The sequence below is a fragment of the Periplaneta americana genome, chromosome 10 (assembly GCF_040183065.1).
Source record: "Periplaneta americana isolate PAMFEO1 chromosome 10, P.americana_PAMFEO1_priV1, whole genome shotgun sequence".
Lineage (NCBI taxonomy): Eukaryota > Metazoa > Arthropoda > Insecta > Blattodea > Blattidae > Periplaneta > Periplaneta americana.
In genome coordinates this window covers 95,897,277-95,914,715 of record NC_091126.1, presented here as the reverse complement: position 1 = coordinate 95,914,715, position 17,439 = coordinate 95,897,277, and the positions used below count along the sequence as shown (strand labels likewise).

The 17,439-nt window shown below is 35.8% G+C and overlaps 1 protein-coding gene across 5 annotated transcripts in view; it reads right to left on the bottom strand.

The window, feature by feature from the left end:
* The window catches only part of LOC138707912 (KN motif and ankyrin repeat domain-containing protein 1-like), a 437,992-nt gene that overhangs the window by 186,640 nt on the left and 233,913 nt on the right, over positions 1–17,439 (bottom strand). For 4 of the 5 annotated variants that reach the window (XM_069837957.1, XM_069837958.1, XM_069837956.1 and 1 more), the window contains one exon: positions 10,023–10,103. The exons of the other annotated variant lie outside the window; for it this stretch is intronic. In XM_069837957.1, the coding sequence (XP_069694058.1) occupies positions 10,023–10,103 (81 nt within the window). The remainder of the gene's footprint in view (positions 1–10,022; positions 10,104–17,439) is intronic. 5 annotated transcript variants of the gene reach the window in all.

Sequence of the window (17,439 nt, the reverse complement as noted above, 5' to 3'; positions counted from 1 at the left end):
GCCATCGTACTACTACAAGTACTGTTATTACTACTATAACCACCAACGTACCGCGCACTGGCATCGTGGTCTAAGGCATCCTGTCTCGGACTCGCGTTACGGAATGCGCGCTGGTTCGAGTCCTCATGGGGGAAGAAATTTTCTCATGAAATTTCGGCCAGTGTATGGGACCGGTGTCCACCCAGCATCATCATGCACTTGTGGAGCTACGATAGGTAGCGAAAATCCGGTTTCGGAAACCGGCTATAACGGCTGGGAGGGAATCATCGTGCTAACCACACGATACCGTCATTCTGGTTGGATGATTTTCCACCTCTGTTTCGGCATGTGGACGTGAGACCAGCAGCAGCAGGCTGGTCGGTCTTGGCCCTTCATGGGCTGTAGCACTACGGATTTTTTTACAATCACCACCAGCAGCAATAGCAGCACCATCACTAGCAGCAACAGCAGTACCGCCGCTAGCACAGAAACAGCAGCACCAGCGTTGGCAGTACCGATGTTAGCAACAGCGGCAACAACAGAGTGGTGGTCCATCTTCGCTTATTTTATTGATGTTGCCGTAGTAAATGCTTGGTTTCTGTACAGAAAAATGAAGCCTCAAAACTCTTCAGAACCGCTCCTCAACTTTTGCCGTCTTCTGGCTTTTACAGTACTGAAAAGGCATGGGGTGAGTTCCCACTAAGGAAAAATTGTTCCCATTCCATCAGGAGACATAAGATTTGATGGTCAACACCACTGGCCAGTTGAAAATGAAACTCAGCGAAGGTGTGCTAATTGTAGCTACAGGGAAAGCAAAGTTCATCTGCAGCAAGTGTCAAATTGGACTCCACCCTAAATGTTTCTACCCTTATCACACAAAATAGTGTTGTACAATGCGTAGGCTTGTGTGAGAAGGGCAGTTGAAACACTGATTCTAATATGTATATGTATTTGCTACATAATAAATAGATAAATACTATTTAAACTACAAAAAATGGTTATTCTATTCAACTACTGTATCACTGACCATTATGCATAGCGTCCTATTTATGGGACGGTTCTTAATTTTTATCCCAGAAAGTAAATAAAGATAAAAATGGTAAGAAAGCATTCTTAAGTCACCAACTAGCAAACTTAAACTCAGAAACGCATTTTTCAAGTCATTAATAACTTTATGCAATAATGGGTTAAAAAACTGCCATCTTCTTACTCTATTTAAAATTAAAGTATTTTCGAGCTGTTATTTTTAGAAATTTATATTACATAATATTACAGTGCATATTTTAAGAATGTATAGAGCATATTTGCATGCACATTTCAGAGTTTATAAATGCTTATAAATGTAGGCTATATTTATCACTTTCATTTTATAATAATATTCGCTAAATATTCTTAGGTGCCACACATCCGAATTGCACATTATCAAAACTAGTTTCTCACACAAACAGCAATATGTTTTATAAATGATACTGCTATTCATGTGCTCTTTACAAATTTAGGGTGTAATGACATAACCACTCTTGCTCTGAAAGGAAATGTCGTAGCCCACGGATTTCTTAACGAAAAGTGTTTGAAAGAAAGTTACCTATTCGATCCAAAAGTTTGTCGGTCTAATTTAGAAACACTCTGTAGATACGGGTTCAGAAATTAAACGTACACAATTTTTCTCAGAATAAAATTTGTTTTAATCGCAAAGTTATATTTTAGAATAAAAAATACTTAAATTCCTCGCAAAAATTAAACTAGATAAAATAAAAGAACAATGATTTGTTGTGTTTATATAGTGCTAACAGTTCAAGGGATATTAACGACTACGCTGTTGAACAACAAACTTATGACGATATCCGTTAACTTACAATATGGCATCTCCACATATACCGTATACGGTACCCTATTTGATCATTTATGTATGTAGATTCCATTTATGTTATCAATTAGTTTCGTCGTCAATGAATAGCATCAGGTTCTCGAGTTAATGCTCTGTTGTATTTCATGGAAGAAAGTTGTGCTAGAAATAGTAGAGAAGACGATACGTAGCGTTCAACTCGGCTCTAAGCCGGGGTACACGCGTGTCAGACTCAGAGTCGTGCAGATTGGTCCAAGCCCACGGGCTTGCGCACCGCTGACCGCAACGGGCTAAGCAGTGTCGCACGGAACTAGCCCGTGCCGTCACCCTGCACCACCGCACGGGTCGCGGCGGACTGCTTGTGGAGCGGTTTAGTGCGGTGAACTTGTTTGTATCAAAGCATGAGCCCAAGCTTCCGCTTCTATCAGTTACTTATGAATTGAGTTGGCGCGGGTTTGTGCTTGTGTGTACGGTTCGATTAACGATCAGCTACTGTTTCAAACATTTGATTTCTGTTTTTCAAGATGAGTCCAAATAATAGTGCATCGCAAAGAAAATACAGTCCCTGTGAAGCTGCTATTACACTATCAAAAGTTCTTTGACTAAGAATATTATGATAAAATATTTCAAAGATCTTTGATAAAAGATAGGATTTGAGGTATATTACATTACATAAAATCTTTTCAAAAGATTTTATCAAACATGACCTAAAATTATGAACAAATCTCTCCTAACACTTGTTCCACAACAATGAACACGCGTTCCGTGGATTTGTTGATACTAATATTTACGCGTTAAGTTTACGATTTGTTTTATACTGTTATTTACGCGTTAAGTTTATAACACCATGAATAAATATCTGGTCAGGGGTTAAACCATGGATTGCAAGACGTGATAAGAGAGGTATACATCAAAACTTATTGAAAGAGCTACAAAGAGAGGACTTGAAAAGTTATACAAATTATTATAAAATATTATTTACTTACAAATGGCTTTTAACGAACCCGCAGGTCCATTGCCGCCCTACAAAACCCCGCCATCGGTCCCTATCCTGTGCAAGATTAATCCAGTCTCTATCATCATATCCCATTTTCCTCAAATCCATTTTAATATTATCTTCCCATCTACGTCTCGGCCTCCCCAAAGATCTTTTTCCCTCCGGCCTCCCAACTAACACTCTATATGCATTTCTGGATTTGCCCATATAATATTAATATTATATTATAAAATTATTTATTTACATTCCATTTGCTTCATAATCCGATGTCAGAATTTTTGTGGTAGCAACAGTCCAGTTATATTTGCGTGCCGCCATATTTGTTTCACGGTATAGAAATATTTTATCAAAGATAACAAGCTGCACTCATATTTAATAAAAAATATTTTATCAAAGGAACTTTTATAAAAGAAAACCCATTACACTGACATATATTGTATAATATATATTTTATAAAAAGATCTTTGCCAAAAAATTTTGATAGTGTAATAGCAGCCCGGAAAAACTTTATCACAGACACCGGCCGTTAAAACATACATTCTAAAATACAACCTCTTTAGAGAAAAATTAGTGAAGGAGAAAATCGCTGCTACAAAGTTAAAAAATACAGAGTCGAATGAAAATTTTAAAAAGTACCATAGAGACAGTTTTTAAATGTGTTTGACTGCAGTGGAAAATATTTTAATTTTGTACTGTGTCCGGTATGCTCATGCCACACATCAAGCGAAAGCACAACTAGCGCGCAAGCAGGAAAACAGTAGAATGCAATCAACTGGTGGGATGACGTCACTGCAGTGCTGAGACGAGTGCTGAGGAGTGCGGTGGGCTAAGCTGGGTTGCGAAGCCCACCCCAACGGGCTAGAAAGCGGCCGCGCCAAGCAGTGTTGGTCTTGGGTGGTCTGGGTTGCTTACGCATTAGGACTGACAGTGCTGAGCGGAGGACCAGTCTGCACGACTCTGGTCAGACTTAACTGCATGGCTGGCGTAGGCTGAGTTGTTATGAATCCGTAACCCCCGGTGTATTTCTAATCATATGACTTAGAATAATGACATTCGCACAATTCTACTTTCATTTACAATGAACACTGACATGTGTTACATGACTTGTTCAGTGCGGTGTTTAGATGAAATTGTTATTCATATGCAAAAGTTCTACGTATTTTCATTTCGCTTCCAACAATTTATCTTATACTGTCTCTACGTTCGTCTATAGTGATGCAATTATTTCTGTATAATCTATTTGCAGGAATTTTATGCTGTAAATTACAAGATGGCGTCGAAAATGTAAGATTGCAGATGGATACAACTAACACTACAATACACTATACTGTGCTATGAATTATTATATTAGCAGTATACTATTGGGGTGTGACGAATTTTTCAGCTTAAAAATTTCGAAAATGAGGGACTATATGACTTGGAAATTCAGAACATAATATGTTGGTTATCTGAATATAATGCAGTTTTGCTTGGTAAATAACTACATGAAAAACAATTTATCACTTCGCTGTGAATTTGCCAACATCTTAAAACTAGCCTTAATAGAAGCTTCATATAAAAATTATGTAAAACCTAAAAATCATTAAATAGGTTGCCAAGTACTTGCAGTTACTTCATATAGATCATACTAATATTAGGCATATTTCTTTATCACGAGTTGGACATTTTCTATCAGTGTCAAACTTACTTGTATCTCGATACTACTACCGCTACCATCTTAACCAGTGGAAATTGATCTGCAAAGACTTCCAGAAGAAGAACAAAACTGGGGACATTCATGTATATGAGTAATCTAATTATTTTAAGCCAGAAAGAGAGTTGTTACTAGAGTCCGGATGTTTGGCAAAATGCCTTTTTTTTACTGGGTGTAAGTAAATCACAGTGGCGGCTGATGGACTGAGGCAAGTGAGGCCGGGCCTCAGTCACTTGGCTTAACTGAAATCAAATTTTGTTTTTATGTAAAGTATTAGTTATTTGAATGAAGCATATATCGCTGTAGAAGCATTTGAAAATTTTGTGATGTAGATAGACCTGTTTTGCAGTAAAATTTGTTCCTGAGGCCAGGATCGCTCATGCCGGGTGTGGCTTGTGATGTATATAGATCTGTTTTGCAGTAAAATTTGTTCATGAGGCCAGGATCGCTCGTGCCGGGTCTGCTTCTGGATTTTAGTTTGCCTTCGCGGGCTTTTGACGTTGCGCTTTAAACGTTGTAATTGAGGCACAATTCGTCCGGCCTGGTCAGGTTTTACTCCTCTCAACCATGGGCCGGCCTCAAGGGTAGAGTGGGGTGGGAATAGGGTGACTTGTCTTCCTAAATAGGCCATAAATAACAAACATTCCAGCTCTTTGGCAGGCAGAGACCCACACTATTCTCTCCTCTTATGTCTTTGAATTAAGCGAGGGTGTTGTACTATTGTACTTCGTGTAGTGAATCTGGGCCAATGTTGTTATGTATTTCGGGAAAATATAGACAGAAACAAATTCCAGAAATAATGCTGGTGTAGTTAATTCATTGTTAGAGTGTCCTTTTTCGAGAAGAAATAATATTGAAAGAAAGGACGTTTTAAATAAAGAGAGAGCCGACCGAGATACCTACGACATCGCTGACAATTTTTCTGACAGATAATCTTAAAACGCGAGTTTCTATTGCATCCTGGTATGGGCAACAAATGGTTAAGTGGTAATGTGGTGCAAAATAAACTTCTCTGTTGGCCTTGTTTGTTGCTGTCAAAGGAAAACAATAAAAAAGAAAAGAAAGAAAGGGAAATTTCAACACAAAATATGGGTTGCTTCATCACACTGAAACAATCACTGAAACTCGCAGAATAACAGCTTATTTGGTGAGTGAAATTATTATTTTTCATTACTAGTAATAATAATAGACTAATAATAATAATAATAATAATAATAATAATACAGTAATAATGATATTAATAATATAGCAACAGTAATGATATTAATATCATAAATAAACATTTTCTATCGGAGGCACTTAAACTAGTTGCATCTGGCCTCACCGAGGATTTGGATCACCGGCCGCTACTGGTAAATCATTATTTGCATAGATATAAGTGTGATTTGGAGTAAATCAAAGTGATAAGGCCAATTTTTATATTGCCTATTTTGCCTTTTTAAGGTGTTTCTTACTAATATGTGTCTTTTTTTATCAACAGTAATCACATTAGACGTTTTGATTTATCTAGAGAAAATCAAAACTTGAGTGGGATTTAATTGACTATTACACGATTAGAAGAAAGTATATAAAGATTAGAAGTAACGAAGTACTCCAATATAATAAAATATTAATTAACTTACGAAAATACAACTGTCTTCAAATGTATTATTGTACCATCTCAACATTACAAATATTACGCTAGATGCATGCTAGATGGCAGTAGTGAGCAATGCCTTCTCGTTGAGAAGTTCTCGGTCTATTATACACGATGGCAATGTTACTAGCCAAGAAGGCTTTGTTGATTCAGTTTCATTTTTATTAAAATGCAACATTCCACTTCAATTATCCGAATCCTAGTAATCAACGTCACTTGACATATGATTTTCAATAAATCTTAATATTAAACAATCTCTGATACGTGACTATCCATAATATCATATAGCAAAAGCTATAACATAACCTAACTAATATACACAAGTGTCAGAAAAGTTTTAATTAACGACGATGACATAAAAAATAAACACGAATAATTTTAAAAGGAATAATTATTGAATGTACAATTTTCAAATTTGAATGTGGTTGGTGGTTCAACTGATGTTATATTGGACGTGTGCGTAATAGAAGTGGAACTCGTTGATTTAGGCCTACATGGTGTATTCAACTTATTCAGGATTTCCTAATGGTACTCTTCATTTATTTGTAAATCGGATTTCAGAAGATGCATAGGTATGATCAGTGATTTTTATTAATTCTTGTTCTTGAATGCCAATGCGAGTCATATTTGAAACTGCTGTGCATCGACTGGAGTGGTATATATATATATATATATATATATATATATATATATATATATATATATATATATATATATATATATATATTTTGACGTCCAGACCAGCGCAGTTTCAAATGTTGGCAAACAAAGAAACAAATGCTAGGGACGCGATAAAATTAAACAAATGCTAGGGACGCGATAAAATTGTGCGATAAGCAGCCATGATTGGTTGAAATACGTCCTTTCGTACCGTTTTATTGGTCAAAAGTAGTATAACGTAGTAAGAGTGTAATAGTCATTTTAAAGCAATATTTCTTGTTTATTTGCAACTTTCTAATTAATTGTAATGTAATGTGTATGAAATTTAAATGTTTCAAACAATGACTAATTTTACTAAAATAGCGAATAAAATTAATTTATTTCGGTGCTTAATCTGCTAATAATCGTGCTTTAATACTATTGGTGTAATATGAATAATGATCGACAATCCACAGTCACAAATATATTATTGTCATGTCTTCACGATACCAACAATCAGCTTTATAATTTTAAATATTAAGCTCGTTCTCATAGAAGTTGTCATGTAGCATTTCCAATTATTTGCTTTCATATTTTCAAATCTTACTGTTACAATTTTGTGCTACACGTGTTTATTATTGTAGGAGAAAGAAATTTGAGTGAGGAACAGTCAGTTATTGTTGGGCGACATAAGGTATAAGATCGGTTAGCTAGAATGCCTAAATTCAGTAAACTATTGAAAGATAAACTTCATGCTTACGTTAGTGAATTTGGTGCCCATGTGTTTTCAACCGATGGAACAGTTTTGTCATGTAAGGTTTGTGAAAAGACAGTTAATCACGAAAAAAAAGCCTTTCATAAGTTAACATGTGTCACCAAAGAAGTAAATGTGTGAGTTATGTTGATATAATTTAAATTTATTGCTAAAATATATAATGCCTTTTTAAAATTTATAATTCCCTTTTCAAAGATTATTGTGCCTTTCTTTTTACGTTTTATTGCCTTTTTTACCTGCCTATTTTAACTGTTATTAATGACTAAACATCCGGGCTCTAGTTATTACCCTCTGAACTTCCAATTCTGTGAGATTTTCCGAGATATGGGATATTGCTTGGAGAACAAGTGGTGAGGATGCCAGAAAGATACCCAAAAGCCAGGGTTGAAAAAGATATCTATTGTAAAGTACCCACTGTGCTTGAAAAATGAAACGATCTAACTGCTATTTTGTCTTCCCTGTCTCACATTCACAGTCAAAATCTTAAAGAAAATCGAAGACAGTTGGCAGCAGGCTAGATACGTATGAATCGATCATTGTTAAAAGGCAGTAAGTCAATTATCGACAAAGTGGACATTTTGATGGATTTCTTAATTTTTGTCTGGATTTAATAGAGGGTGAAACAAAGCAAATTGTAACTTAGTATTATCCTGGTAAGTAACGCGTAAACATAACAGAAACATATATTCAAAATTATTAAGCTAGTGGAACAGTTTTCTTCGATTATCATAATACTGAAATAAATTACTTAGTGCCTTTTAACAATGACAGATTTATATATTTTGAAAAAAAAACTGGTTTTCAAAGAAGATTTCACTTCAAATTTGGACAAACATTTTGACATCCTCGATTGCAAATGTGGAAATGTTTTCAGCTCTGAATTCGGCTGCCCTTCAGATACTGGTTACAGTAAAAAAGCTCACATTTACTCTACGTGTTCTAAGGAGATCCCTGTGAAGAAACTTCCTTTCATTAAGAGTCAGAGAGTCAAGACTGGTTCCACTTGGACCACATGACATTGGCTTACCAGATCTGCCTGAGCACAACAGAAAAATAAAAAAGAGGAAACGATAAGAAGACGAGAGAAGCAGGCTTGCTGCATATAAGCAGAGAATTATGCTGGTTTCTTGAATGCCAACAAATGAAACAACTTTCTGATTATGGTGAAGATGATGATGATGATGATGATGATGATGATGATGATGATGATGATAAAGATGAGATAACAGCTGATGCTCAAAATGAAGAGAAACAAAAGCACGAATTGGAATTAGAAAAACTAAATACGCCTTTTACTTCAAAAATAGATAGAGTAAAACACTTTACAAATATTTAATGTTGCTAAGCAGAGCATCAGATATATTTCTGGTCTGCTGGCGTCAACACTGCCGCTTTAATTGGCTGACTTCATCAGTGAAGAAGACAAGAACTTGTAGTTGATTAAAACAAAGTCAAGAGGGCCCAAGAAAAAGTTGCAAAAACTCTGAATCAGGAATTTGAATATATTTGTAGGCAGAGTAAAATTGACTGCATCTTTGATGGCCGTGAAGTTCTAACTAAAGTTATGATGAAAGCAGACGTTTAGGATCAACATCTCCCCAGCATCATCAAAGAGCAACATTGTTCAGTGTGTAATTAGCCAGGTGGAAGATATCTCTTCCACTTCACTCTGGATAAAGACTCGAAGAGAGAAAAAACAGCTGAAGTTATTGCTGATCATCTAATAATTTTAATTAAAAAAAGAAAAAGTATATCGAGTATGCAGGATATTGGAGGGGATTCTACAAAATATGAAAAAAGCTGCTGAATTGCAGGTATCAGGCATTGTGTAGAGGTAAAATTTGATCGTAAGCCGAACTGGTTGGTTTGTGTCCTTTACATTAAAGACACTTGACCAAAACACTCGATGGAAAGACCTTGTGTAAGAACATCCGATTATTGAAAATATTTGTCCAAAAATAAAATGTTAATGTAACAAAAATAATGGAAATTAATTATTCTGAGTAGTAAATCATAAAGTTGCGTACATAGTATGCATGGTAATTTTAAACTACAAAAAATAAAACCAGCACATTATAATCATCTTTCGTTTTCTGTTTTCATCACAGTCACTATCAATTCTATCATCTGTTTTTTTTTAATATTTATTATTTGCATTTTGTAATGCTGTAATTATGAATATTTAAAAGCATTAAGGAATTTTTTGTGCTTGTAAAAGATGATGATGGAAATGGTAAACTACTTACTCAAAGTGATTGAAATCTAATACATGTTTTCTAAATTGTTTGCACTTTATATGATGGATAAAAGCAAGATATGGCATGACGTATGATATTGTTTCAATCATTTACTTCACATTTATTAATTTCTTTTAATTTTCATAATACTAAAAATTACATTTTTCAACAGATAAAGCAAAGTCTATCAAGAATTGAACGGTTCAGGAGCGTTCATTACCTGGAGAACTGGAATAAGTTTCACTTGCTCCTCCAATTCCTTCATTCGCTCCAGACTGATAGCCATTTGTTCTCGAATATTCTGCAACAAAATCATATAAAAATCAGATTGTTGCTTTTGTGTTGAATCAATTGCGCTGTGTTAATGGGCTGCGTTCTGGTTTCATGCTCGGTTTGGTAACGATTACATGAGGGACATAAGGAAAATCGTTAAGATGACCTACTCATGAAAATTTCATGATTTTATTTATTTTCCACGTTAACAGTTTCCATTAGTACATATTGTATAAAGAGTTCTTAACCACTGTATTTCCTATACAGTTGATATATATTATACAAAACAATTAAAATATGTCAAAGTAACCTGTATGTTTTGCTTTGAGCTATTTATGAGATACAGGGTTCTTTTACGTGCCGTAAACACACGAAGTGAGCTCCACCTTCGATTTCCTTCCGAAGAAAGTAATGATAAGTATTATTATGATCGTCAAAAATTATTTATCCTCGACCGATTCAAATCGCGAACCTCTCAGATGCAAAGGCAATAGACCACCGTGGGTGAAAATAACGTACCTACTCCAGGAAATATTATGGAATGACTTCAGGAGAACATGAAGAATCATCTATGCGTCAAGCGCGGCATACTGTACCCTCCGACAGGGAGTCTAGAAAACTTCCACTTACAACATAATTGCATGTAGGCATATTCTTAAAAGAGATTCTTCACTGTTTCACCTGGTTTAAAGGCTAGAAATGCCAGCGCTTGATATATGGTGTATAGTACAGTGTGTCCACAGAAACATTCCGTGACTATATACTGCTATAATTTGTAACTATGCGTATTACGGAATTCATACCGGTGGCATTAGAAAGAACGACACAAAGAATTTCAGGGGAGGTGTAATTGTAATTTTTGCCAGAAACCAGTAGATGGCACCATAAGAAAAACAGAGAGAGAGAAAAAAAAGGCGCTGTTTTCGCTCTTTCGCTTGTTATTGTGGCATTGTTGGATAGAAGCAAATTGTGTTAAATGGTGTGAATGTTTACATTTCAACTCAGTGTGAATTATGCAGAATTTATAGAGTTATTGCGAACCCATACGAACGTAGTTGGTATATATTGTACCTCAGAATCGTTTTGTCAGTAAGTGCCGCATGTTATAACTCCCGTCTGAAGTCACTCTGAACTCTCACTGCACTCCGTGTGATATGGTATTGCAATACACACCAACTATGTTCCTGTGAGTTCACCATAACTGTCTAAAGAATTGCTTCTATCCAACAATACCACAATGACAAGCGAAAGAGCGAAAACAACGTTTTTTTCTTATTTTTCTTATGGTGCCATGAATTGTTTTCTGTCAACAACTACAATTACATGTCCTCTGAAAAACTTTGAGCGTTCTTTCTAATGAAACTGGTATGAATTTCCTAATATCTATAGTTACAAAATTATCACAGTTTATAATCACGGAATTTTTTTGTGGACACACTGTATACTTCGTGAAACAGATTCAGAACTGAGAAAAAAACGCATCACACACAAAGAAGTACTTACAACTCTTTCTAAAATAAGATCCATTATCTTGTCTTAATTTCTATTTTGATCTTTATGCAAGGAACAATTAGAAACATATGGACAAAATTTCGACCTACGTAATAATTGATAATACAATATAACCTGTGTTATACGTAACCCAGTTATACGTAGTTATCGTTTGTATCGTACATAATTCGCTTTTCTGAGTAGAAATAAAAAAAAAATTGAGTTTGAATTCTACGCATTCTTTTTCTCGCTTTCATATGTACGAGGCACATTCAGAAATTAAGTTTCCCGATTTTTTCCCCTTGAAAGTAAACGGAATTAGCAGTGTCAATTGCGCATGCGTAACAGATCTATGACGTATCAATCATATGCAAGCCGGACAGGTCCCGCCTGGTGCCAGTAGCGTGGCAGCAGTGGTCCGAAATGGAAGCTCTTATTCCTTCTCCCGTCGCCTGTGAGGTTCGGTCGGTGATAAAGTTCTTTAATGCACAAAGCATTGCGCCAATTGAAATTCATCCGCAGCTCTGTCAGGTCTATGGGCCGAACATCATGAGTAAGCAGATGGTGCGTCGCTGGTGTAGGCAGTTTTCCGAAGGTCGTCAAAGTGTCCATGATGAAGAGCGCAGTGGGCGACCGTCCCTCATCAATGATGATCGTGTTGAGCTGGTGCAGCAGTGCATCATGGAGAACCGTCGCTTCACGATTACGGAGCTGAGCAGCCATTTTCCGCAGATATCGCGATCCTTGTTGCATGAGATTGTCACTAAGCACCTGCTGTTCAAAAAAGTATGTGCCAGGTGGGTGCCGAAAAACCTGACACCCGAACACAAAATGCAACGTTTAGGAGCAGCACTGACATTTCTGCAACGGTATCACGATGACGGCGACGAGTTCCTCGACAGGATCGTCACGGGCGATGAGACTTGGATTTCGCACTTCACCCCGGAAACCAAGCAGCAGTCAATGCATTGGCGGCATAGTGGATCTCCGGTCAGGACGAAATTCAAACAAACGCTGTCAGTACGGAAAGTGATGTGCACGGTGTTCTGGGACAGGAAGGGCATTCTGCTCATTGACTTCCTTCCAAGCGGTGAAACAGTGAACGCTGACCGTTACTGTGAAACACTGCGAAAATTGCGACGTGCCATTCAAAACAAGAGGCGTGGAATGCTTACTGCAGGTGTTGTGCTCCTCCACGACAATGCTCGTCCACATACGGCTCGGCGCACAGCAGCTGTTTTGACGGAATTTGGCTGGAAGTTGTTTGATCACCCACCCTACAGTCCTGATCTTGCTCCCAGCGATTTTCACTTTTCTTGCACCTCAAGAAATTCCTGTCGTCCGGTGAGCGTTTTGGCAACGACGAAGAGCTGAAGACGTCTGTCACACGCTGGTTCCATTCACAAGCGGCAGAGTTCTACTACAGAGGGATACAAAAGTTGATCCCACGATACGACAAATGTCTCAATTCTGATGGTGGTTATGTTGAAAAATAGCTGAAACTTTGCTGTACCTGTTGCCAATAAATGCATTCCTGAAAGTGTGTTCTTTAAAAAAAAAAATAGGGAAACTTACTTTCTGGATGCGCCACGTAATAAAGTTTCAATTTAACTTCACGTGATTTATTATATGATTTTAAATACATTATAATAATTTCCCACAAATCTCAAGGCAAGCTGTGGGATATGGAAAACTTATAAGCCATGTGACAGTGAAGATCGCTTTTTCTTTTACACCAGTGATCTCAAGGCTATCGGACTCATATCGATAATACAGCAAACTTACACAGCCCAGGCGAATACAGAGCAGGCATGGTCTATCTTCACATGCCAGTTTATTTTTTTCCGGTACATGTTCCAAACATTTTAAAACAGTTTCAGATCACTCCGTGTCTGTCTAGCATTCATGCGTGACAGTAAAAGGAAGAGCTACTCTAGAAGATAAAGTTAGATTTATAAAGGAAGTTGAGGCAAATCACAACAAATTAAAAATTGGAATTGCAAGTGGTTTGTAATAAACATGTATAATATCAAAAATAGTAATTAATATATTCTAATGTCTGAGTTTATGAATGAAGAAGAATTTCATGTATTTAGTGTATTTATATTAAATACTGAAATTCACTTTTATTGACAAACATATTTGGACAAGTTTGAAGAATCCTTAATTACTCTCACTTCTATACGTTTTGTTAAACTGATTCCTAGTTATTCGAAAATTACCTTATAATTGAAACATATTTTACGTAGTTATGAGTTCTGAGTAATTTAAATAATTTCCCTCCATTTACGTACAGTTGTCAAAAGAAAAAGTGGCCGCTCTCTAGAAGCAAAGTACCCTTCGGGTATCTTCGCTACAATTCGGAGACAGGCGATGTTGCATGTTACTGGACCACGTTGCCTGATATCTACAGTTATAATTAAAGTATTCTGTGTGTTACTTTATAGCGTAATGGTAGCGTACCGATCTGGTATTCGTGAGGTCTTGCATTCGAACACAACCTAGTACTATTTATGTTCTTTCTTGTTTTGTTTTTTAAGAAACAGAGAGAAAATAAACATAATTGCTTCTGTCTCTTTTATGATTATTTTAGTAATTAACATCAGGTTCATGAATGTATTATCCCATGACTTTATCATTATTTATTATTCTCAACAAAAATATATTTCGTGGCATAAACAAAGCAAACTTACTGGCGTCTGCCTTAGAACAATCAAACAATTAAGCGTTCAAAAACAAAAGAAAAGACACGATTCAATATTTATCTTCCGCACATCTCGATCACATCTTGCAGTCGTGTGGGCATGGAATCGATTGGTCTTTTCAAATAGCGACTATTCTCTGCCACGGCATACCAGGCATCCTGGAAATACATAAATAAGACGTGTTCTGCCCAAGGGGAGGTTTTTCACTGCAAACCCAGCATTCTCCAATATTTCCTATTTTCTGCCTTCCTCTTAGTCACCGGATATGATCCACATATCTTAATGTCGTCTATTATTTGATATCTTCTTCTGCTCCGAACTCTTCTCCCGTTCGCCATTCCTTCCAGTGTATCCTTCAGGAGGCAGTTTCATCTCAACCAGTGACTCAATCAATTCCTTTTCCTCTTTCTAATCAGTTTCAGCATCATTCTTTCTTCACCCACTTTTTCCAACACAACTTCATTTCTTATTCTGTCTGTCCACTTCACACGCTCCATTCTTCTCCACATTCACATTTTAAATGCTTCTATTCGTTTCTCTTCATTTCGTCGTAATGTTCATGTTTCTTCCCCATACAATGCCACACTCCATACAAAGCACTTCAATAGTCTCTTCATTAGTTCTTTTTCCAGAAATCCGCAGAATATGCTCCTTTTTCTATTAAAAGCTTCCTTTGCTCATGTTCGCAGTTTTTCTTGGGAAAGATAAATGCGGTAAATTTCCGTTGCTTTCCTCACACCACTGTCTCTTTCGCATCTTAATAGATCCCAGGGAGGAGCCCAAGCGTGGAGGTGAAGAGAGTGGATTTCACAAATTGAGCCCTCCCAGACTTCATCGAAATTCACCTCAAGGATTAAATATTATTTCTATCAGGATTTTTGACCCGATCAGAGACCGGAAAATCCCAATTATTCTCCCCCCCCCCCGCATCCTGGACGAGTTCTATAAATCATCAGAAAATTTTGGAGGAGGATTAGGTCAATTTTTCCGCAAATGCTTCTATACTTGTGCCCTCGGTGCTCAGTCGGAAGAACGTCCGAATTTAGATGTCAACGTGCCAGGATTAATTCCTCGTCACTCCTTTTCATTTCATTGTGTTTCAAGATAGTATAATGTAATAATATAAAAAGAAAAAAAACTAACACCAGTATTGAGCAACTGTATTGTTCCAAACCTAATATTAAATTTATGTTATTTAGATCTCTAATGAACGATAACAGGATATAAATAATAATATCGTTTTTTTTAATTAATATCAGATATTATATAATATATAATTAATTATTTAAATAAAATAACCTATTTTGCAAAAAATGGTTATTTGTATTATACAAATTACTTATATAAAATACGGATTTTTTATATCTCGAAAGAACAATAACAGAATATAAATAACTTGAATATTGTTTATAACGCTAAAGAAGGAAAACAGAATATAAATGATAACTTGAATATTACTTATATCGCTAAAGAACCATAACAGGATATAAATGGTGATATGGTGATATGGTTTATTCTTACACTAATCTCTCTGGTCCTGCTGGTCCTTCGCATTTCTGTATTCGGTCCAGCAGTCCCGTTCTTACACTATTTACAACTTTTACACTACCAGATGTTTAAGATCGACGCATATTCATCATTTCATTGTTCATCTGTTCATCCACTTTGTCCTCTATGTTCATTCACTACACTTGTTGCTTACTATACTTCTACGTTTATTATCTAACACTGCTTATCTTCTAATCCTATCTTCTACTATTTTCAGTTCATAACAAAACCTAACAATTTCCGTTACTACTCCGTATTCCTACAGTCCCTATTTATTTACAATTTCACTACAATCATGTTACACTCTGTCATTTACTTCATAACTGTCTATATTATCTCTTTGTTCTTATTGATATCTATCTAGGCTAATCCTTACTTTTAGTTCATCTACTCTTACCATCTTTATAGTATGGCCTACTCTTTGCCCACTATTTAAATAAAATCATCATGACCTACTCCTAATCCTTAATCACTATTCTTCCATATTTCACTGCACACTTCTTAAGTAATCCTTGAATTCACTAACAACAGAATATAAATGATAATTTGAATATTATTTATATTGCTAAAGAACGATAACAGAATACAAATGATAACTTGAATACTATTTATATTGCTAAAGAACGATAACAGAATATAAATAACGTGAATATTATTTATATAGTTAAAGAACGATAACAGAATACAAATGATAGCTTGAATATTATTTATATTGCTAAAGAACGGTAACAGAATATAAATGATGACTTGAATATCATTTATTTCGCTAAAGAAAGATAACAGAATAAAAATGATAACTTGAATATTATTTATATAGTTAAAGAACGATAACAGAATACAAATGATAATTATATCGCTAAAAAACTATAAAAGAATACAAATGATGACTTGAATATTATTTATTTCGCTAAAGAACGATAACAGAATATAATAAATTATAACTTGAATATTATTTATATCGCTAAAAGAACGATAACAAAATATTAATAATTTGAATATTATTTATATCGCTAAAGAACGATTAAAAAATAAAATGAAAACTTGAACAAGGAACGAACTCACAACCTTCGAAATATTAAGCGAGCACTCTACGGCTGGTCTACGAGACGAAGATATGGAATAATTCCATAGTTCCGAAACTGCTTGTACAAAGACATGTGTCATGTATCATCGCCGTGACCCTAAGTGGACTTTGAAAATATTCGCTGTTCACGAGTGCGGCCACTTTTTTTTTTTTTTTGACACCTGCACAAACCAGGTTTTACTCTATACTGGATGTATATGATTACAGTGTTATTAAATCGGAAATTTGGGGCGTGTTTCTCCACACATCCGTTTTAAGGTGTGGAATCGAAATCACATGACAAATTTTTGCTGCAAATAATCTACTTCGATATTTTCACAATACTGTATGTAAATGATTATAGGGTTACTAAATCGGAAATTCGTGGCGTGTTTCTACACACATCCGTTTTAAAGTGTGGATTCGAAATCACATGATAACTTTTTGCTGCAAATAATCTATTTCGATATTTTCACAAATATACATTTTCATGAATCTTGAAAACTACTGTCAGATATGTCGTGCGTCTGTTTGCCTGTCAGTGTGCTCGGCTATCT